Genomic DNA, 24,567 nt, shown 5'->3' on the forward strand with positions numbered 1-24,567 from the left:
CAATTGTTATACACCCATTTTCCTCAAACGTAAGTATGATTTTAATATAGAGGATATTTGCTTGAAATGAACATATAATGGATATAATACCTCTGAAATGAAAAAATATCTGTTAGTCACTTAGAGCAAGAAAATTTTCTGTTTACTTTATGCTCAAATGTATTGGCAAGCAATATCTGTAACAGACTGATAGTAGATTTCTTACTGTACTGCATCCCTTGCAATGATGTCAGTGGTTTATTGTTCATGTTCTGCCATGCTTTGGGTATATTCACAGAGAAAATATCAATAATTATATAATTTTCTTTACTAATCCAATCCAAAACAGCACGTTATGAAAAGATTAAAGAATAAAGTATCTGCACATTAGTGGATTTGAACTTGATTCATTTGCATGTGAGGTGACCATACTTTCCACTAGGCCATACAAGTATCTAAAAGTAGCTAAAATTTCTTGTTTATAATGTTATCAATGTGGCAGTTACAATATTTATTGTATTTCACTCAGTGAATTATCACAGTGTAAATAGCTTATTGCATAATCTGTCGTGTAATATCTTATAAATACTATACAAGAAACCATTGATATTACATGGAAAATCTAATTATAATGTATACTTCTGTGAATGCTATGAGTTTTAAATATTACTAGAATTATAATACCATCTACCTTATTTAATGCAAATGGATATGCTGTTTAAGACATATATTGATAGGTAAATAGACTCATTGATCAGTGTTTATTGGCATGTAAACACATGAAAGGAGTAATGCTTTATGTCCAGACAGGATTGGACCTAGTCTAGACCAGATTGGATCCCTTCACTGTTGTCAACTTGACTTAGTCCAGGTGGGATTGGAACCCACACCTACTGTGGACCTAATCTGATGAAGGCAGGACTGGAACCCACACCTGTGTGAACCTGGCCTGATCTAGGCAGGATTGGAACCCATCTTTGTTGTGGAGACCTAGGCATTATTGGAACCATACCTGTTGTGGACCTGGCCTGGTCTAGGTAGGACTGGAACCATACCTATTGTAGACCTGGCCTGTTTGAGGCCACATTGGAACCCTTCACTGTTGTGGACCTAACCTGGTCTAGGAAGAATTAACCCACATCTGTTGTGGACCTGGCCTAGTCTAAGTGGGATTGGAACCAATACCATTTTGGACCTGGCCTGGTCTAGGCAAAAATGAAACCCTCCACTGTTATGAACCTGACCTGGTCTAGGCAGGATCAGAACCCGTATCTGTTGTGATTGCAAGTCTGGCATGCTAATAATTGAGCCAAATCAGCTTCATATACACAGAGAAGAACAAGATATATATATATATATATATATATATATATATATATATATATATATATATACACAGATTGACAGATAGATAGATTGATAATTAGATAGATATATAGACAGATATATAGATAGACAGATGGATATAAAGCTTATACAGTAAGCCCTTCTACAAGCTTTAGTAAAGTGAGAATCTGCAAATCTTCCAACATCAGAAAAATATATGCCATAATAATATGCAAATCAATATAATTGAAAGTCAAATTATAAATTCTTAAAAAATATACAAGTTTGTTGATAATGGCCAAGGTATAACTAAAAAGATGATAAAACCCAAAAGTTTAAGAAAGTTTTTGCAGTTTCTTTTGTATTTACTGCTTTTTTAGTTGAAGTTCCTTCTTAATAATATTCCATTTGTTTTGGCTACAATGTTATACTTTCACTATTTAGCCCTCTATCACAATGTAAGAATTTGCAAAGGAGAACCTAACAACAGTCATACCAATAATACATTGTTGTTGTTGTTGTTGTTGTTGGGTTTAACACCATTTTCAGCACACAATAGGCTATGTATGGCGGCCAGTATTAATGGTGGAGGAAGAACCCGGGAAAACCCTAGGAAGAACCATCGACCCACGATAGGCTACTAATACACTGCAGAAAATTAGTCCAAAAGACTTGCAAAATTGCTCAATTAGCATAGGAATTTCCATTTATACCCTCATTTTTAAAAATAATACTTCCAACTGAAGAATTATAAAAAATACTTCCACATTCTTCATCCACTAAATATACTGGCTAACATGTATATAGCTTATTATAAACTAATCAGATTTTCACAAATTCAGTAAATTTGGCGTATTGAAAAAGATTTATTTTTGAATGTGCTAACTGAATATAAATATACCAAACAGATACAATGTTAATGATGTGAATGAAATTTTCAAAACTTTAGCAATGTCTTTAAATTGGAGAAAAAAAATGTTTAAAACTATGATCTTCAACATAAAATGTAATTAAGTTTAGCCAAAACGCCTTGATCACACTGCTTCTAAAGCTAGCTCCAAAACACACAGTAGTTGTCTGCAATGTTGGCAAGATGAAGTACATGCAACCAGTAATAAGCTATGCAGCCACTAATAAGCTATATGTCATGCATACTATATATACCCTGACGTGGTGATAAATTTCCAGCTTCTTCTTGTTCTGATGACTGCCCATCATCTTCATCTGATGAGGGGAAAAAATTAACCTTCGACACATTCCTACTTTTTGGCATCTGCAACTCTTTGGCGTCATCATTACCTGCATGTCTGAAAGAAGATGTTTTTGTGGAAAAATCTATTTCTGCGTATGGATCTGATCCAGTCTGGGAACCTTGACCCATGTCATCGGAACTGGAGCTAGATTTATGTCTTGGGGCAAGTTGATCTGGTTGAAAATTCTCATAAGTATTTACCGCTACACTTCCTGCTGGTGGAGGCTCTTGAAGAACATACTCATGTCTGAAATGAAGAGATTTACAGTGATCCTTTATAACAAATTAACACTGTTTTGAAGGGCTATAATGTATACCACATTATAAGCATGTTCACCTTATCAAAATTACAGCCATCCTAAAAAACAGGGCAAAACAAGATCATAACTGAAAAGGTTGCTTCCATGCTCTGGATAACTCATAATCATTAATAATTTTCCATACTCAGGGCATAAATATCTTCTGAATTCAAATCTTTTGGCAATATCACGCTGCCTTCATCAGGGACTAATGTTGATCACATGACCTATAATTGTCACATTAAAGAGGCGATCAAAATGTAATAGTGGAGGCATACACTAAACAGAGACGATGGGCCTGAATTACCACCCATCCCCCAGTCTACACCAGTCTCCTTGTGTCACATGACCATTATAGGTCAAGTGATGAACATTAATCACTGATGAAGGCAGTGTGATATTTCCGAAAATTGTAAATTGTGAAGATATCTATGCTCTGAGTGTGAGAAATAGTAATAATCAAGATCATAACTGTCATTTGTGGGGCCATACCATATCGAGAATTTTTCAATTAAGGGACAACTGTTACTGAAACTGGCTAATGTTATATGTAAAGATACGTTAAATACATTTCACCTTCATTATAATGGTAGCTATGACAGCTACACAGTATACAGCCTTATAGTGAGACTGCCTTATAATAAGACTGCCTTATAGCGAGACTGCCTTATAATGAAGTATGTCATATGTAATATTCTACTAATGAATAATGAAATTGGACCTATGACTATACTAATCTTACAGTAGCAGCACTTTATAATGAAAGACCTTATAGCGAAGGCTGCAATGAGGAATATTAGAAAAAGTTTGGCCAATAATACTGGTGCAACACAAATTCTGACATAATTTTATTATACACAGAAAATTCTTCCAATTTTCAAGATAAACAACAATTAAGTTGGAAAGACTGCATACTAATTATACACTGTACAGTTATTTTGCTGCAATTGCTAACATAAAAAGGCAACAGTATTTAACCCATGATAGGTCAGGGGAATGACTGCATTGTAAATGTTTTGGGAAGGTCGTGAGAGGGGTTGAGTTTCTATTCAAAAGAAGCTTTCTTTTTAAAATAAACCAATATCAATATTTTGTTAAAGCGGTTTATTTCCTCATGATCAATAATGGGCTTGTTAAGTGATAAACTATGGTATCATAGCCATGGTTGAAAGGATAACCAGCAGTGGATATTGTACATAAGAAAGTGAAGAACATTTTAACTGCTATGTCCACAGTTTAATATGAAAAGATGTACAAGTAATCGATTCTGACTGATTGTACTCTAATCAGTACTGCCTCTCTATGAACAATTAACACACTGATTGTCACACTTGTTTGAATATTACTCTTAAACGTGATCAACATCCCTGCATTTATTTTATTCATTTCCTGTTTGCATGTATATAGAGGCTCTCAAATGGGTAATGATTTAGTACTGAATTTATGAAACAAGTTGCGAGCTTTGGCAATCAAAAGCTGGACATTATTTAATGAATTTCATAAATTTAATATTAAATCATTACCCATTTGAAATTCTTTTTATCACATAGTTTTATTTCAGTAGAAATTATTTAGATAGAAAGAAGAATGAATAATTTAGTTCATTCTGACAGATGCTGTACCTTTCATTTGTTGTGTGTAAAAAAATAGCCCCAAACAAAATTGAAATAGTAAAAGTATATTTTACATTTTTGCTAACTATAAATCAAAGAATAAGTATCAGTCCAAATCAACAGAACATTTTACAAAAGACAAAACATTTTTCAACACAAATTGTCTAATGTGTGTGATGTCACATTGTTTGATATGGTGCAAAGTACAAGTTTGAGTTGGCCTACACAATACGGTGCTAGTGTTTATGTTGAAATTCAACATCACAACTAAACATTACATTGTTGCAATATTTTTGTGAAAAGAAGAGTACTGGATGAAGATATACATATATTTACTGCAATGTATTTTATGACTGGATAATTGCAGTATTTGATTTGGAACATTAGATTGTGCAAAAGATGTAAACAGATCTATTTTTTAGTTGGACTTGCATCACATATTTACCTCTTAAATATGCTGTGTTTGAATAAAGTTATGTCAGTTGGGGAGACTGGTTTATGTCCACATTCTTCTGTGAACAAAGGTGAGTTTATTTACTTCAGTAAGTTCAAATTTAAACCAAGCTTGTGTATAGGGTGGATTCCATGCTACAGATATACCGCCCATCCATCCCCACCCTCACCCTCGCTATCATCTGAGCAATACCCATAGTTTTACTTGTTGTTATTGTTCTTGTCTTGGGGTTTTGCCATTTTTCATGTTATGACACATTATACATGACATAACAAATCCCTGTGAGGGTAAATTGGCAATATTGAAACAGATGAGACCATTTTTCTCCAATTCCCATTCCCAAGTCAAATAAAACAATGGCGGCCAAATATGTTCAATGAAAACAAATTCCAGAAGGCGGGGGTAAAGATTTTCCCATGATCACAGCCAATCAGTAAAGAGAATACTGTAAAATAACTTCTTGGGCTTATTTGGACCAATCAGAAATACATAAAGTGATATGTTTACATGTTATAATATCAAAAATATTAAACTGCACACACTGTAGGCAAAGTGTACAGACTATGTGGTAAGTATAATTATGCTTCGTACAAGACAAATGAATTAATAGAAAATAGTGTGTATGAGATTAAAAACTGAAATGGATCTTACTGTCCTCTCCCACCATGATATTCATCTTCTCCTTCCTACAAGGAAAAAGGAAAGGCATTTAAGACTATATATGGAAGAATGGATAGATGGAATTTTTCAAATGGCTCAAATTTTTCATTTACCACAATTCCACAAAAATTTCAACGATTGCTTCGCTAGAATTTTTCATACTGAGAATAATCATCTCACTGATAATGTGCAAGCCTATGAGCTGAAGAAATTCAGCTTGAAACAGTGAATTTCTGTGCAATTTACAAACTAAAAAACATGTGAGAACCAGTCAGTTTTAACAATATTTGACTTACCCTAATTGTTTCTTGATCTGAGCTGCTTTCTGAATCTGAATCAGTAGTCTCTTTCTCTTCAGTCTCATCTGTAAACACAGGTACAAAAATTCTACTCTGAAGCAGTCTGTTTTTATACAATCAGAGCTTACTGTGCAGCTCAAACATATGTAATCATACATGTGATTCTACCAGCAGTGGGATAAATATACCATTTCAAAGGCAATTTATCAGACATACAATTTTTATAATTGAAATCTAGCACTTTTGAATAAAATATCCAAAGAAGAAAACCAAGTAATTTTACACGTTCTACCCATGTATTACAGAAACTGGTCATAACCAGTCTACTAGGGACCAGAACTGTTCCAATAGTGTTTACACATTTTATCCATGCATTATAGAAACTGGTCATAACCAGTCTATTGGGGGTTATGACTGTTCCAACAGTACAATGACCAGTGCAATGATTAATCCAATTAAATATCATTACTCAAGAGCTGAAACTTAGGCACAAGAAGCTAAATATGCTTGTGGATTTTATAAATTACCATTGCAGTGAACTATGAGATATACAACTCTTTCTTTTTCACTTAATTAACAATTTAAATGTTTTTCATGGCAGTTTTAGTCCAATTTTCTTTTTGTAGAAATAAACACTGTTTGGAATGTATTGGAATGGCTCTTTGTTGGGTTCAACTTCAACTTCCACAAAAGAGGCTACAGCCTGGAATGAGTAGCCGTTCTAAAATCTGCTCTGCCCAAATATTCCAAGTTCCAAAGGATAAATGTGTTTTCATGTAATGAATTTTATATAAAAAAGGAATTAATTTTTTCTTCCTTTTGGAAATCCAGTTTATAATTCAGTAATAGTCACAAACTATTATTGCATTTTTTAAGGAAAGAATTTTTTCATTGCAGACAGACTAGCAGCTGAGGAAAACCTGTACCGTGAAGCAATGCTCCTATATGTAAAAAACTGTGCCAGCACTTCACATTACAGCCTGGACTACAGCTGAATCTAAAGTATTTCTTCTTAGTTCTTTTCATCTGACTTTCTGTACACAAATTTATGTTCATTTCATCTGTTGAGAAATTTAAAAATGGATCCCGACACTTCCAAACAATTCAGTCCTCTCATGCCATACAGTTCCACAAGTCACGATGAACCTATTCATGGATTTTCTTCTTATAAAATCTAGCAAAACTCTTACAATAAAAGAATCTGGCCAAAAACTATGCTGGGGACTATCTTTAAAGAAATTCAACGAGTTTTTGTAATTAAAATAATTAACAGACAAAATTAATGTAATTTTTCAGAAGAAGCTTGCATATTGGTAAATTGTAAGCAATAGTAGGTTTGAATGTACAACCATTTTCATTTTACTGTTCTCAGATTATACTGGATAAATATTGGGAGATCTCACTGTACTAGAGTTTTGTAGCAGACACTTACAGGGGAAATTTTCTTAATGGTTAGGAAATAGACATGTATAGTTCATTTAATACAAAAGTTTGTACAAAAATACTGCAATATCCACTAACTTGTCTAACCAGGTATAAAAACCTGGACAAAACCAGACCAACAATGGGGTTATATGAGTACTATCTGTTAATATCATGCTTCTGTAACTTGGCAATTAATTTATGGGGGAAAAAGTCTGAGTTTTCCATCATTTTCATTCAATTTCTCATGTGTTTGACTGATTTTATTATAGATGGATCTCTGACTCGGGTACACGAATCTTGAATTGGGTACATGAATCTCTGACTCATGTACATAAATCTGTGAATTGGGTACATGAATCTCTGACTCAGGTACATGAATCTCTGACTTGGGTATATGAATCTCTGATTTGGGTATATGAATCTCTGACTCAGGTACATGAATCTCTGACTTGGGTATATGAATCTCTGACTCATGTACTTGAATCTCTGACTTGGGTACATGAATCTCTGACTTGGGTAGATGTTGGTGTTGTTGTAGGGTTTAATGCCATTTTTCAGCACACAATAGGCTATACATGGCAGCCAGTATTGATGGTGGAGGAAGAACCTGGCAAAACTCCAGAAAGAACCACTGACCCACGAGAAGCTACTGGCAAGCTTTCTCACATACCTTGGGTACATGAGTCTCTGACTAGGGTACACGAACCTCTCTCTGACTACAAAAATGCAAATGGTAAAAGACCCATGAATAATTACCATATATACTTACATACATTATAAGTGCAAACAACACAGACCCTGATCTTCCATCACATAATGCACCAGCAGATCAGAGTCAATGATGTTTGTTTTACTGATCATCCTAAAGTGTTTGTCAGCATGGTCATGCAGGTGCATTTACTCATCTTAAACTAAATACTAATTGTTCTTCTAAATTTTAATACTAATATAGTTTAATCAGAGTCCATTCAATAGTGACTGATGAATGCCCTACACCTTAACTGTCATCTAAAATCTTCCAGATGAAAATTATTGAAAAGTATGGACTTTTATAATGGTGGTCAGATACTAAACTGGGTCAAGAAAAGAGCATGTCACATTTAAACAACAAATAACAGGGTAAAATATTATTTTTTATTATGAAATAGAAGCAGGTTATTATGTGTCAAATTAACTAGAATGATTGTAATTTTGATGTGCCCATTCATTAATTTAAAAAAGAATACGGAATATACAATTTGAATTTGTTTATTTACTGTTCTGAATATTCTATGGCAATTTACTACTATGAAAAATACCAAGTATTTTCTTATCAAAGCTGCCAAGTGAGGAACAAGCAGTTATAAATAGCATCTGTAACAATGATTGCATCAGGGTCCACTAATTCCATGCATAAATCATTGCACAGTGTTCTAGTAAATTTATATCAATTATATACAATATTTTTTTTATTTTTCTTGTCTACTTCTTTTACATCTTCAAAAGTATTTCTCCCAAATGGGTTTCCAATAATATAAATAACGAAAATTCAAGAAAAATTAAAAAACTGTAAACTTCTATCACAATGTGAGTTATACCAAATAGTAAAGTATATAATTCCATGATGAAATGAAATTTATTTGACCAAAGTCCTTCTAGGACAAGGTTTTGAAAATTAACACTGAGTTTAGAAGATGTGAAAGAAAAATGGATTAGAAGTACTACCAGTGAAATTTGTAATGAAACTTTTCTCAAACGCATTCATTGCAGAGCTATTTTTGGAACACTTTAGCATGATGGCATGGTCAGTGACTTCAATGTCAGGCAAACAATCAGCTTCTTATAACAAACATTATAGTGTAGTCAAGAATGTAGGTCATATTATTAGTGATTAAATGATTAAAATATAAATCAAACTCTATAACAAATGGTCACTGAAATGTTTGAGGCTATGATGTCAAGATCAAAACATTCTATTAAAGTCAGTCATGTGAGGGAAAACAATTTTAAAAATATAGTTTTCTGGAAGGCAACACTGTAAGCAATAACAGGTTAGTGATCAGTTATAAGTAAATAGCTAAATCCAATGCTTGTCACTGCTACAGACATAAAATTGAAGAGCAAAGTTATCTACCTTAAAAACAGCAAACCATGTCAACTTTTCTAAATCACAACCAACTAACACTGATAGATAACTCTTAAGTGACAATATATCAAAGGGATATAATCAATTGCAGTCATCTGAGAACTTTGAAACTAAGTGCGTATGTGTGTGTGTTTCGGATTTTTAATGTAGCTTAAACAATTTTTCAGTCATATCGCTACGATGTCTGCATTGTGGCAGTTTATAGTGATGTCTATAGCACCTGGGCATCATGCCACAGACATGTTGGATCATGTCCCACCCAGTCACATTATCCTGACAACAGGCCGACCAGTCCTAATAATAACCTCTTAATGCTGAGCACCAAGCGAGGTTGCTGCTAGTACCATTTTTATAAATCTTTGACATGACTCAGCCCGCAACCTCCCACATCCGAGGCGGACACTCTAACCACTAGGACCACCAGAGTGGTCCAAGAAACTTAGTTTTTCTGCTGATCATTGATCAACCGTAATCGTATAAAATACACCACCAATAATATTCATATTTTTGACAATAAAAATAATTTATATCAGGAAAATAATTCCTGTTCAACAGAAATCTTTGCTCTTGGATCTAATGTAAATAGGTCAAATAGTATCAATAATGTCAAAGAATAAAACAAACCTTCCTCTTCCTCTCTATGTTCCAGCAGTGTCTCATATCTGTGTCTCATAGATCCCATTGTACCTTCATCAGCATGAACAGGTAATCTATAACACAGCAAAACTTCCATGTATTTTTGATCAGCTATGAGCATTAGATATTTCTCCAGGACAAGACCAAGGTGCCAACATAATACATTTTTCAAAACATAGGAGTGGCTTATTATTGGAGAAAGGATACTTAAGTAAATATTTGCTAAAATGTTTTAAAAATGGTGATACATACATACATACATGCATACATACATACATACATAGATACATAGATACATACATACATACATACATACATACCTACATACATACATATGAGAACAACACAGACCCATATGAGAATAACACAGACCCAGATCTGATATCAAATAATATGCTAGTAGTTCAAGGTCCACATCATTCACATCCTTGATGTACAACATACATAGACAAATATGACAATTCTATGTTTTGCTAGTAATATTATCTGATGAGTTACAGCCTTTTAATTTATGAAGAATATTAGAAGAAAAGATGAGACAATTCTATTAATTACTTCCTTTGGTTAAAATCAACTTCATGACCAAAATATTTGAGGAGCTGTTATTTCACTCCAGCTTTTGACAAGCTCAAGGAATTATCTTTCTACAATAATTTCACTATATTTTATATAAGAAAATCCAAAGTTTTCTCATCTTGTTAATTTTAACATTTAGAATCCTGTATTTTATGTTGATGGACATAAATAAAAATGTTTGTTCATGCTGTCAGAAGATGACTGCATTTATATCCAAAAACAAACAGGGTACAAAGAAAATCATCACAGAATGAAATCAGCACCTATGATAAAGTATAACCCTTGAAGTAAAAGAGGACATTTTTTCTAATTTTACATGTAGGTCACAAAAATATGCCAGACATTTCTTGCCTAGTTGTTGTATTTGATTTATATGTGCATCCACAAGAAAATGCAGCCATACATGTATTATTTGAGTTTATTTCCATAAAACCACCAGAATAGTAATCTCCTACTACCCTCTGTTGTATAAAAAGTGACCCTGAAAATCTACACTACATACACAGACATATTTTGTCACCATGCTAAAACAAAAAGGAAACTGAAAAACATTATGAATGAATTACAATTGTGAAGGTATGAAAAATACATAAATGCATGTAACTTTGGTGTTGAGAGTAGATATACATGTATGAACATCAGTCATAAGCAACAACAGTGAGAGGCTCCTTTGGGGCATGTAAGCAAATTCATAAAGTCTAAATATCACCAGCAACTAACAATGTATAACCAGTATTAAGAATAAATAAATATTAATAATTATGTGTACATTTAATTTATATTGTGTACCTGACTTTTATCATGATCATAATATAGGGTTGTGAAAATGAAGTTTTTGCTTACTTGACTTTTGTTATATTTTTTAAATGCTTCTTAAAATTTAATTAGATGGCATCTTGTTTACAAACTTAGAATATTCTGGAAGTGAACTTGTTTACAATCTGATGGAAACTTCCATTAGAAATATCTCATATCAAGGGAATTCTAGAACAATTATTCCATCATAGGCCAAGTTGGTATTTGTATATATATAGCCAATTAAATAAATAAAATCAATTCCAGCTTAATATCAGACTATGGGAGTCAAAGAGTTTATAGTAGTGTTCATATATAATTTGAGAGGAATTATTTCTATAAATCATTAATTGGATTTACAAAGTGCTCGTTGACTTGTCAGACAAAAACACTATTTCTTGATTATTGAGAACTTATTCAAAGACATTCTGGATTATATAATCTATGGTAAACTGTTGTACACCAGGACGTTCAAGACTGTTGGAATTCATTCAGAACATTATATATTTTTTGACTTGTGATAGGATATTTAGGATTATTTGAAATTTAATTCACAATACTGTAAGCATCTTTGTAATTTATTTGTTTACTAAAACTGTTGGTTTCACTTCTATTCTGGTGCATAGTTTAAGACAATAGAATTGTAACAATAATGATTGTTGCCATTCTTCTTTTCTTTCTATTCTCTCTTTTTAATATTTATCTATAAATTCACTTGTTTGTTAAGATATGATTACTTTGTTACAGGACAGTCGCTACCCTTCATCTCTTTAACATAATACTGACAAAAATTATAATTGTTTTGTTTTGTTTCAATAATTCTTTGAATTTGCTGATCTATTCTGTTTCATGAAATAAAATACGGGATTATGGCTGATAATTATAACATAGTCATTATCATGATAACCAATCATATTTTTGTTAACTGAATAAAAGAACCTCTGAAACAATGATAAATAAATGTTGTTAAATTAAATAAATGTTGCTGAAAAATCAAGATGACAACACATCTACTTAAATATGCCTGACATTGATGTGAATTCACTGTCATATATAAATTTCATAGCATTTCAGGGCCTCACTTATAACAAAAAATCAATTAGGCAAAACATTCACAACATGCCACACAAAGGATTTAAAACTTTTTAGTTATCAAGTTCATAAATACATTAAATATTTCTTGTTAAGTAAGTGTAAGTATTTTCTAAAATGAACAGATACCTATTCATGACTGAATGAAGCTAAATTCATCTCTGTTTAAGTACGTACGAGCAATTTGTATTTTTACAACTTGCTTAAAGGAGACAGGGATGAAGCGAAAAATGATCACTCCAATCTGCTATTAAAGAAGCAATCAAATTGTAAATATGAATGGTTTTTCAGTGCTCATGAAAATTTTCCAAGCATTCATTTCATGCCCAGTAGAAGTCGGCTACAAGTGTTACTCATCCCAGTCCTCATTATACTTAACACAGTACACTTCTCCAATTCATCGCTTATGCTTTCACTAAAAAACATGTGCCTAACTGATGCAAGCTTGATGCTAAACACCATGAAAATATTACTTTCTAATTTGTGACTCTGAAGATCAACATTTTAGAGACAATGTTTGTAAAATCAAAGAAATTGCAGCAGAACACATGTTTCTTTCTTAGTGGCACTCATATTTACAGTGAAACCTTTCATCGTTTTAGGCATCATAAATTTCCTTTTCAACAAGCCATCACGCAACTTTTTGAGTTAGATATATGGAAGAAAATAAGAGAAAGAATGTCGAGATTTTATGATTTTCATCTGGTCAGACATTGTTATGCTTGCCTCTTAGATTACTGGTCTTTTCAAGACTGTGCAGCATTTTAATGCATAGTTATGTCAAGTAAAGACATGAGCAAATATTTATATAAGCATGTAAGTACTTTTCACAAGATAACTGTCATTAACATGTGTCTGAAAGAAGAATTTCAACTGTCTCAATTTCTACCAACTTTTTGTACTAAATGATTCATTTTGGTAAAACCTACAGTCAAGAGAGCTACAAATGGGCATCATACATTTTTTTTGCTGATTGGCCAAAAGAACTGGAACATTACTAGGTCACTACCCCAACTAGATTTCAACCAATCAGCTGTTGTCTCTACATTACCTGCTTTATCACTAGATTACAACAGCATGTTTCAAAACTGTTCAGCATTTTTAATACACTCTCATGCCAAAGTAAAGATGTAAATTGGAGGAGACACTTAAAATACATATTTCAAAGGCAAGTTGAACATTTTTCAAGTAAAAAGTAATTAAATATTTATAGCAATATCTGCAGGCATCTTCCCTTTGGCATGACAATAAAAATTATGTCTTGAAAATGCTGGTTACCTAGGGCACCTGTAACATTGCCTAACCAGAGAAAAATCACACAAATTACAACATTCTCTGTCTCTTAACTTCCCAAAGGTCCGACTCATAAAGATGTGACAGTTCATTGAAAGGGACACTTTCTCCACATCAAAAATGATGCCAAAATTACAGAAATATATCACTGTAAAATGCAAACTCCATTAAGAAATTCCAGGCTTGGTGTGAACTGCAACATAATACAGTGTATGTTCAAAATAATTACCCAAGGGCATAGGGTCACTTATTTATGTCTAGTGTAGGGGTCTCAAACTCAAACCACCCTGAGGGACACATGAAGCCATTTTAGATGGCCCAAAGGCCGCACCACCTTTGCTATCTCTCATGACACCTTGTGATGACAATCATTTTGTGGGCCACAGGATACGGCTTGGTGGGCCACATGTATGAGACCCCTGGTCTAGTGGTTTCCTCATTGCTCTCTAGTACTATATTGCTCCACCTCTCAATATGACAATACATAAGCTGTACTGAGGGTGTTATCCACCTCACAATATGACAATACATAAGATGTACAGAGTGTATTCCCCTACCTCACAATATGACAATACATAAGCTGTACTGAGGGTGTTCCTCCACCTCACAATATGACAATATATAGGCTGTACAGAGGGTGTTCCTCATCCTCACAATATGACAATACATAAGCCATACAGAGTGTATTCCTCTATCTCACAATATGACAATACATAAGCTGTACAGAGGGTATTACTCTACCTCACAATATGAAAATACATAAGCTGTACAGAGTGTGTTCCTCCACCACACAATATAACAATACATAAGCTGTACAGAGGGTATTACTCTACCTCACATTCAGGGCCGGCGCCAGACCCAGCCAGACTATCTGGCGTCCTAGGCAAGGTTAGATTCCAGCCCCCCCCCCCCCCGGAAAAAATCAATTTCAAAATTTATAAACAATACTTTTTTTAAAAATGCGCCCCCTGAAATCAGCACCCTAGGTGGCTGACTAGTTTGCCTATATGGTAGCACCGGCCCTGCTCACAATATGACAATACATAAGCTGTACATAGCATATTCCTCTACCTTACAATATGACAATACACAAGCTGTACAAAGTGTGTTCTCCACCACACAATATGACAATACATAAGCTGTATAGAGCATATTCCTCTACCTTACATTATGACAATACATAAGCTGTACAGAGTGTGTTCCTCCACCACACAATATGACAATACATAAGCTCACCACACAATATGATAATACATAAGCTGTACAGAGTGTGTTCCTCCACCACACAATATGACAATACATAAGCTGTACAGAATGTGTTTGTCCACCACACAATATGACAATACATAAACTGTTAAAATGGCACATTGTCTAGCTGACTGACTTTGTTATGCAATCAATATTTAAGTAATTTATGTCCAGCCATTAATATGTTTAGCGATTTCAAAGGCAATGATAACCAGTCTTCTTCTCAGTGTCACGGAATTGTATAACTCCTTTTACATTTATTTATTAAATACATGTACTCGGGTTTCATCTTTTTGTGTACAACGATACCTGAGGATAATTTATGTACCGGTATATTGTACAATATTTCAAAACAGTGAGTTTGGTTCATCCTTGATGCTGCATGTGCGAAGTGCTTTCAATGGGAAAAACTGAATGCTTCCAGTGCATAGACAATGTATGACGACTTCGTCTGTGTATAAATGCCTTACTGTAAGATTAAATCTTCACATTACAGAATGTCTTGTCAGTGAGCAGTCTACTTTAAGGACTTGCACATCTTCAGCTGTAGAGGTATGTGAATCATTAATTTCTTGTGTATAAGTTATAACTATTGTACTACCATGTTTATTTTTATATGTTATTTAGCCTCGGTTTATGTAGTATAATGCAAATATTTTCTATTCTTGTTTGTGACTTAGCAAGAGATTTATATTAGCACTATATAAAGTTGCATTTTTAAGAAAGGTTTAGTACCATATGATTCTTGTCGGCACGGTTAGGTTCACTTCTGAACTCGTGTATTTTGTAATTATTGTGCTCATAATGTAATCTGTGTAGCTTACCATATATAATGTCCTTGTGTTTTATTGTATATGCCTGTGTCATGCATAGTACATGGTATTTTCAGCTGACCAGAGTGACCCAAGTGACCGGAGTGATCCGAGTTATTGGAGTGATTGGAGTCAATGTGGTACCAACTGCAGAGCTAACCTTAGAAGTCAACCATAGCAGCTGTGAAGCTGAACCATAGCAGCCATAGAGCTGAATAAACACAGTTGCTGCCCAAGATTGGTGGGCACTGACTGCTTGATTGACCAACCTGGAATACTAACGGCTTGATTGGCCAGTGTGACTGGTAGCTGAGTGTGCTGGTGACGAAGTGCGTAACTCCATACATGTAATCTTTTAACTGTGGGCTAATTTTTGGAGTTTGTAAAACCCAGTGTGTTTTGGGGACTGTAAAGATAATATGTATATCTGTCCCTTTTGTTTACATAATTTCACTATTTGAGTGAATACATTTTACTATATGAGAAAAACACTACATTTGTTTTACTATTTGAGTAAAACATATCAATCTTTTCATTGTGAAATCACTGTGAATCATTCACCCCTTGTCCTTGTTCTGTGTAAGGTCATTTATTTGTATTTCCATTATTAAGTCCTTGCAGCTAATGTTAACTGATCCAATATCTGGATCATATATATGCACATATTAATCATGATTAATTGCTCATTTGAGTAATTCATTATTAAACATTGTATTTGTATCACCATTTGTATCACCATCAAAAGTGTTCTGCTGTAAATCCAAAATCCCACCAGGTTATCTTGTTACACTCAGCATTATGCAAACAATTTTCAAAGTAACTGATTTTTGGCTGAGGTACGGGCAAAATAACAGAACTTAGAAAAAGCATACCAAAATACCTGCTTGTAAGTAAGAATTTTTCAGGTCTGAAATGTCACAAAAGTAAAATATTTGATGGCTTATCTTAACAGTGGTTAAAATAAATTTGGGAAACACCAATAATTATAGAGAAATGATTTTCTTGAACCTGTATACATATGTAGATTCAACAAACTGTTGTTGGAGTGACAGTGGCTATATGGTTAGTGTGTCAGGCTCCTGACTGAAAGGGTGTTGGTTCAAATCCTACCACTGGATTAGCATTGGTCAGCTACTGTAGCATGTTCTTCTGATTAGGTGCTTTACTCCAATTGCTTCAACACTAAACTCGAGTTGCTGTGCAGTAAAACATGAAATCCAAACCATCTATTGTAACTTAAAACTTTATCTTTGTTTGGTGTTTGAAAGTAGAAGCCTTAATGATGATGAGTAAAATCAAAGACTAATTTCGATTTATAGTCTGGATGTAGGACTTAGGACTGGACTCCAATTCTGTATGCCTCTTATCAAGACAAAAGAACATGGAACCAATCAATCAATTCAGCTGCTGGAACTATCATAAAATCCTGATCTCTTTCCAAGGCAAATAACTTCAACTCTCTAAAAGTGACAGGGAGGTAGTTGTAGTAATATTCTACCAAACTGGGAAGTTCTGGTGGACAAATATCTGGCTAGATATGCAAAGAAGATACTCATAATAAAAAGTGGTTGAAAGTAACATTCAACAGTGTTCAACATTGCATGAAGCAAATGTCATTTTGACAAATTTTATCAAACTCAAGGAATGGTGAACAATTTGCACACTTAAATAAATTCCCACTTCAACATGATCACACCTTTTCTCCATTATAGAGATAGTAAAAAACAAACAAGCATAACTGTACAATAAAACTGACTGGTCAACATGCATATCCTCTGATGATAAGCATAATATGCACCAAGTTTCACAGTAATTAACTAAACATTCAAAAAATTCTGTCATACACTGCAGCCAGCTTTAAAAAGGGTCAATAACTCTGACAAAGATTGTTGTTGTTGTTGTTGTTGGGTTTAATGCCATATTTCAGCACACGATAGGCAACACATGGCGGCCAGTATTAATGGTGGAGGAAGAACCCGGAAAAACTCTGGGAAGAACCACAGTGACCCATGAGAAGCTACTGGCAAGCTTTCTCACATACCCACATTAGCCGAATCATAGACTCGAACCCACTCTGACAAAGATAAGAGAGTGACAAGATTTATTAATATATGCATTGTTAGGGGATGGCCATAATATGTACCAAGCTGGACAGAGGTCCATGAAATGCTGCAAGATTCTGTTGTACACTACATTCTGCTACGTAATAAAAGATGCAACAGCAACAGATTTATCAATATATTCATCTTCAATGATGATCATAACATGTACAAAGTCACATGACAAGCCACTGAAAACTGTAAGTCTCGTTGCAATCTGAATAGCATGTCATAAACCACATTCAGCTACAAAAAGGGGCAATAACTCTTACCAAAATTACAGGAACAAAGTGATTTGTCAATGAGCACATTGTCAGGTGATAACATAATATTTATGAAGCTTCATGGCTGCCAACATTGAGACATACACAGCATTAAGCTCACAAAATCTTGCAGCCATATTGGACATAAGATTGGCACCATTTTCATTTAGGACCAACTAAATCTAGTAGACACCATAAGAAGTCTTGTTGTTAAAACTCCATGCTGATATGACTTCCGTTAAGGGGAAGTAGCGACATATCATGGATGATGGACAACAGGCTATCACATAAGCTTTTCTGTTTCAAATTACTGCTTGTGATGACATGTCATGACGATGTGACAAATAACAAGCACAGGTATAAAGGTACAGTAAAACCTGTCTTGAGAGACCACTGCTATGAGAGACCACCTGTCTTGAGAGACCAGGTTATCCATGTACAGATTTAGAGATTATATCATGTGATAACCTGTTATGAGAGACCACCTGTCATGAGAGACCATTATGTTTTGTCAGAAGGGTGGTCTTTCAAGACAGGTTCCACTGTAGTTCAAAACAGCCACCATTTACATCCAAGATTTTATTTTCTTTCTAGCATGTGATTGAAAGGCAGGGGACAATCCAAATGGCAGCTGGAAATGTGAATAAAATGCAAAGATAAAATGACATGTATACCGTAAGATCTCAAAGTAGTCAATGAGAATCCTCAAAATTTACTCCAGCAAATGGCCATGTTTCTTAGTTTCAAAGCATATAATAATATACACTGTGCTTTGCAAAATAATAACATACCCACATACAAATGTTATGCAAAAACTTTCAGTAAGGACACCATAAAATAAAATATGTAGAAATTGTGAAAGAAATGCATACATTAAAATACATAAATACACGTACATGCACAACTATTAATAGTATGCATGACCAATTCTCATACAAGTGCTCATACAGTCACGGTGAAACGATGTGGACCATCTGAGAGCTTGACTGACACATTAGTACTACATTACAATACATGAAAGGATACATGGATTAATAAAATAAAAATCTAGTACCAGGCCATGCACCAGAAAATATATAGGTGTGTTAATATTCTCCTTTCCACCATTTTTGGTGAATTTTTTTTGTTGGTAGGTGGGGTGGGGTGGGTGAACAATAAGTTAAGTGAACTTGTGTACTCTTTTATACCTTAAAGTCCAGAGTAAACTATAAATCAAGAACATTTTTCATATTTTACAAGTTCATACAAATTACAAATTTAAATTGGCTTGGAACAGTTTTAAACAGATCAGAAGTTGAAAAGAAAAAAGATTAATTACTGAAGATGCTGATTCTAAACAATACAGGTAAATGAGACTTCACTATTTTTATGGAATGCAATGTGCATATTAAACCTGATTAATGAACTCATAACCTAATTAGTACAAAACTGAAAATGGATCTTCCAAAGAAAGGTACAGTATACATCAAATCAAGGGAAATAACTCTGTAAATATTTATGGAGGAGGGTGTGGAAGAGATAAGATGGAATTAATACCAAGTGTTGTCAGAAAGTTAAAACTGCATTCCTGAGAGAGTTTATTATACTAAAAGTTTGATAACAATAATAGACAGTATAGTTTCCTCATTTTACAATAGCTTTGGCCTGGAGAGAATAAAACTGCGCTTGAGTCTGAGCTGTCAGACAAACTCTTTGGAATGTTAGTCAAGATACAGTTAGTATTTTGTTGAATGGGACTCATAACTACTGTAGTAAGTGAATTTAGTACTAGAATACAAAGCTAGCACTAATGAATCTGGGCCCAATATACTACATAAACAAATTAGTTAATGTAAAAGAAGATCAGAATAATATTCATGGTTCTTCTGTTACATAAACTAATTATATATATATATATATATATATATATATATATATATATATATATATATATATATATATATCAGACAGACATAGACTGAGCCTTTGAAGAATGGAAGATGAAGGCAAAGTAATGCTAGCCCTGTGATTACACTAAACTCATTGCTTCATAATAATATGGACCATTTCAAAGAATTTTAAAACTCATTTCATGAAAAGACAGCAAGTGACAGCTCCCCATTTTTATCCTGTAATGCGCCAGCTACATTATACACTAAGCAAATACCATATATACTCACTTATTTTCCCTTTTTAGTCAAGTACAATTGCAGTCAACACAGACCCTGATCTGTCATCACATAATGTTCCATGGTGTTTGTTCTACTGACAGCTCCAAGCACTCTATAAGGACCCAGATCTGTCAGCACATTATGTGTTAGCAGATCTGTGTTGTGCAGATTGCATTTATAATCAACTTACGAGTACAGATGATAGTTTTAAACAAGACTGCTTTCTGATTTTACAGTCTGACTGCTTTTGACTTTCTTTACTGGTAAATCTCTTTATTTATTAATGAAAGAATGTGAACAGGTATTTTATCTAAATTTAATTTAATAAAGCACAGTGGCAATGCATCTGCTCTGCATCTCTGCTGCTCAAGGTTTGCTTCCTGTTTCTGACAGTCATAGTTAAATAAAACAAATAACAGCGCATTCGATGTAAAATCTTTACAAATTCTCATGTGTCAAAATGTAAAATAATATGAAATAATTCTGTCTTAAATTGACTATCCCCTATCATGTGATTGGCTGAAAGATGTGACAATGTTTGGGTGTCAATTAGATTCCAGAGTTCTAAATATCAAGTTTTGTATATAACAACTCCATAACAATAACAACACCCATGCCTCCATCCCCACCCCCACCTCCTGCCCATGCCAGTGACTTCAGATCAATTTTGCAATCCCCAAAAAGTATCTCAAAACAGATGTTCCAACATTACACTCAAACCATGGGAAATAACTCTTCAACACTAACATTCAACTCTGTAGCAATACAAAGCATATGGCAGGCTTTATGAGCAACTATACCTTGATAAATTATTGCATATTTGCTTCAACAATGCACTTCAATCAGCTGTTATTCAATGTCAAGGTCATATGATGCAAAAGCATTTGATGTCACAAAAATGGACATGATTTTTCTTTTCAAAGATTGAAATGTGTAGAAAGCTAGTACAATGAACGCTAAGCATGATATTAAAAAAAATCACTGCAACTCTTATCAGCATTCTGTGTTGAGATTTCCAGCAAAGATTCATCAAAATGCTTAGTTCCATATCACACATGAATAAAGTGGACCTTTGGCTGTAGAAGGTATTACTTGATATTTCAGTAAAGATGATAATGAATGAAAAACAGTAACATCCTGCTTCAAATTTGTTGATGGATTGAGCTATTCTCATGACAGAATGGGGAAAAATTGGAACGATACAAATTAAATCATCATGTTTTGGTATTTATCAAAGCGTAAATTTTGCCTAATCACTCACAAAGCTGACCTCAAGTCCCTCTGGCTTTATTTACTTTGTGAATGATTAGGTAAAATTTAACACTTCAGTAAACGCCTCACCTTGATCTTTTAATTCAATAATCAATTAAGCAGCAATTATAGAAAATAAGATTTGACCAATTTAATAAGATTCATGTCTGTACTGTGTTAGAACAGGGGCAGCAGTATACTAGGGGGCATTAAATTGAGGGGATCGCTGTAGCAATTGCTGTCTTTCCCATTTATAGTAGGCCCAGATTCCATTATTAAAGGTATTAATTAATTACAGATATAGAATGGTTATGGCCACAAATTAGCTCAAGTTACCTCAGCATATTGGTTACCCTATCTCTGTTAAAAATCAAATAAACAAAATTAGACTGGCATATATAGCAGACCTAAGGATGAAGCAGAATGTAAATAGGAAAATTTGTAAGTTAAATAGAAAATAATAATACATGTATAAATCATTCTGGATGATTGTTGATTTTCTAACAATAAATACCTTAATAAAGCTCTGATAATGGATCACATTTTGGGTACCAATTAGTTTGAATTTTGCATTTGCTAAAAGAAACATATTTAAAGAAACAAGAAACAAAGATCTTTCTGTAAAATCTAAAGGATCCCATTACCTAAAGTTGATAAATTTATAGATATAAAAAAATGTTTTTCCCCCTTAAAATGATGAAAACCATGTAAAAAGTGGAATTGACCAAAAAAAAATAATTTTATAATTTACAAAATAAGAATTGAAACAGATATTGTGTGATTCTTTCTACATAACATTTCTTCCATCATTTGAGCTCTTTCTGTTAGTTAGGATACAGGTTCATGGCTGCCTGAAAACTCTTTCTCATTCATTTGTATAAAAAAAATAATAAACAAAATAACAAAATAAAATAATTTAAAAGATAAAACAATAACATATCTCAATTCAAGACTTTTACTTATTTACAATTAAGAACAAAACAGGATGATTTTCCTGAAGTGTCTTAAGGGAGTAACAAATGTATTCTTTATCATATCTTGTTCCTAACTTAAATATATTAGGATTAAATATTTCATCCTTGGCAGATCTAGGTAAAAAAGACATCCTTTTCATTTTTATTTATTGGGGTTGCAGACATTCATTTTCTTTCAAGAAATAAGAACTTCTCAGCAATTGTCCATTTCTAAGAAATTAACAATTTTTAATACTTAATGTATACCAGACAAAGGAAAACTAATTTTAGAGATGAAATAATAATTGTGAAAACATACACCAGATAGTCTTTACTTTTCATGCAAACACATATAGATATTCCAAACAGCAAGTTGTAGAAACACAGATACAGTGGATTCCTGTTAACTGGGACACATTGGGACTAGAACACTTTGGCCCAATTAAGAGGCTGCCCCAGTTATCCGAAGGAGTTAAAAAGGTATACATATATTTTGTCCTTTAAGCTTTGTCCCAAATAAATGGCTGCCCCGATTAACAGATGGATCAATTAACCAGAATCTACTGCATTCTAGAAACATGTGTGCTGCTTGATGAGACCAAAGAAATTCAATAAAGCATAACATTTATCATTTCTTATTTTATTTATTAAATTTTTTATTTAATTTATCAAGCTTGTACTAAGCATGACATATTTACTAATTTTGTGAAAGTTAAATGATTTTAAAATACAATGATTTACAGTATCCCACCAAGATGTAGTAATATAGTAATCATTAGTGACTATTTCTTTTAGCGCTGAATGAAGAAAAAAGTTCTAATCTACCAGTGGGTAGCTAGAAAGCACAACTGCTAGGAAGCTTATTGCAAGCTAATGATGGATGCAAGCAAATCCCTACAAACAGTCCATAAAGGATGCCAATAACACTGTTTTCTAGGATTCGAAAGATGCAAAGTTTCTGTGTATTTGTAAAATACAATATTATACAAAACCTGTCCTTATGGACAGTTTCATAAAATGGAAACTTATATATATAAAACATTATTTCCAAATCATTTTGCAATATCTTATTTATATTGAACCTCTGTAAACAGAACACCTGCTAAAAAGAGAGGATGTCATGATCCATGACAATCTGTTTTGTGAACAGGTCTCCTTGTAAAACTGATTATTTAGATGCCAAATATTATTTGAACAATAACATTTCTAAAAGTTACCCATCTATGATCAAAAGGTTTTGGAAAAATTTCAACTGCATTGGGAGTTAACATACATGTATAAAGAACTCAATATCAGGAACTTCTTTTGAAAACCATTCCTTACTTTCTGGTCATAGAATTTGGTGAGGACTGTAATGGTGACACTTCCGTCCTTTTTGTAGGTTCATCATCACTTTCTGTATCAGTACTGTCACTGTCACCACTTGTGTTATCACTGTCGCTGGTAGTTTCTGACACCTCTGCCAAATTTTGGGCTCTTTGGAAACTTGCAGGTATGAACTCTCCACTGTGGTAACTGAAACCCCTATTAACTCTTTGATGATGGGTGGGCATAACTGTATTTCGTTCCACTGGGATGACTCTTTGACTGAATTTGCAGTGAAAGATTTGATTTTTTTATCAGCAGTTATAATCGGATTAAAACAATTAAGACGAGTGACTTGACCTTATTTTGATTCATCAGATTCCATTTCATGTATAACAAAAAACAAAACAGAACTATTTTTCATTGATTGATGGCTTGATTAATGATTGATTCTAAGAAAGAACTACTGTATATGATGGATATAAAGGTTTGCTTAAGACCAATTAAAGATCTTTAAAATGGAAACAACAATTTTCTCCATTAGCCATCAATTACTTCCTCTGATTAACAGCAATCTAATACATTGTAAATGATCATGGGATGAAACTGTAATGTAGCTTTCTATTACCAGTATCTCATAACAGTTTAATTAGCGTTTCTGG

At 33.5% G+C, this 24,567-nt stretch overlaps 1 protein-coding gene across 1 annotated transcript in view; it reads right to left on the reverse strand.

Annotated features, from left to right (window-relative positions):
• The window catches only part of LOC149801391 (uncharacterized), a 63,298-nt gene that overhangs the window by 21,267 nt on the left and 17,464 nt on the right, over positions 1–24,567 (reverse strand). Inside the window, exons 7-11 of the mRNA XM_089955463.1 lie at positions 23,924–24,187; positions 10,057–10,142; positions 5,880–5,947; positions 5,575–5,609; positions 2,470–2,804 (exon numbers count right to left, since the gene is read on the reverse strand). Coding sequence (XP_089811589.1) covers positions 2,470–2,804; positions 5,575–5,609; positions 5,880–5,947; positions 10,057–10,142; positions 23,924–24,187 — 788 coding nt within the window. The remainder of the gene's footprint in view (positions 1–2,469; positions 2,805–5,574; positions 5,610–5,879; positions 5,948–10,056; positions 10,143–23,923; positions 24,188–24,567) is intronic.

The sequence above is a fragment of the Sinohyriopsis cumingii genome, chromosome 4 (genome assembly GCF_028554795.1).
Source record: "Sinohyriopsis cumingii isolate HCF-2022 chromosome 4, ASM2855479v2, whole genome shotgun sequence".
Classification (NCBI taxonomy): Eukaryota; Metazoa; Mollusca; class Bivalvia; order Unionida; family Unionidae; genus Sinohyriopsis; species Sinohyriopsis cumingii.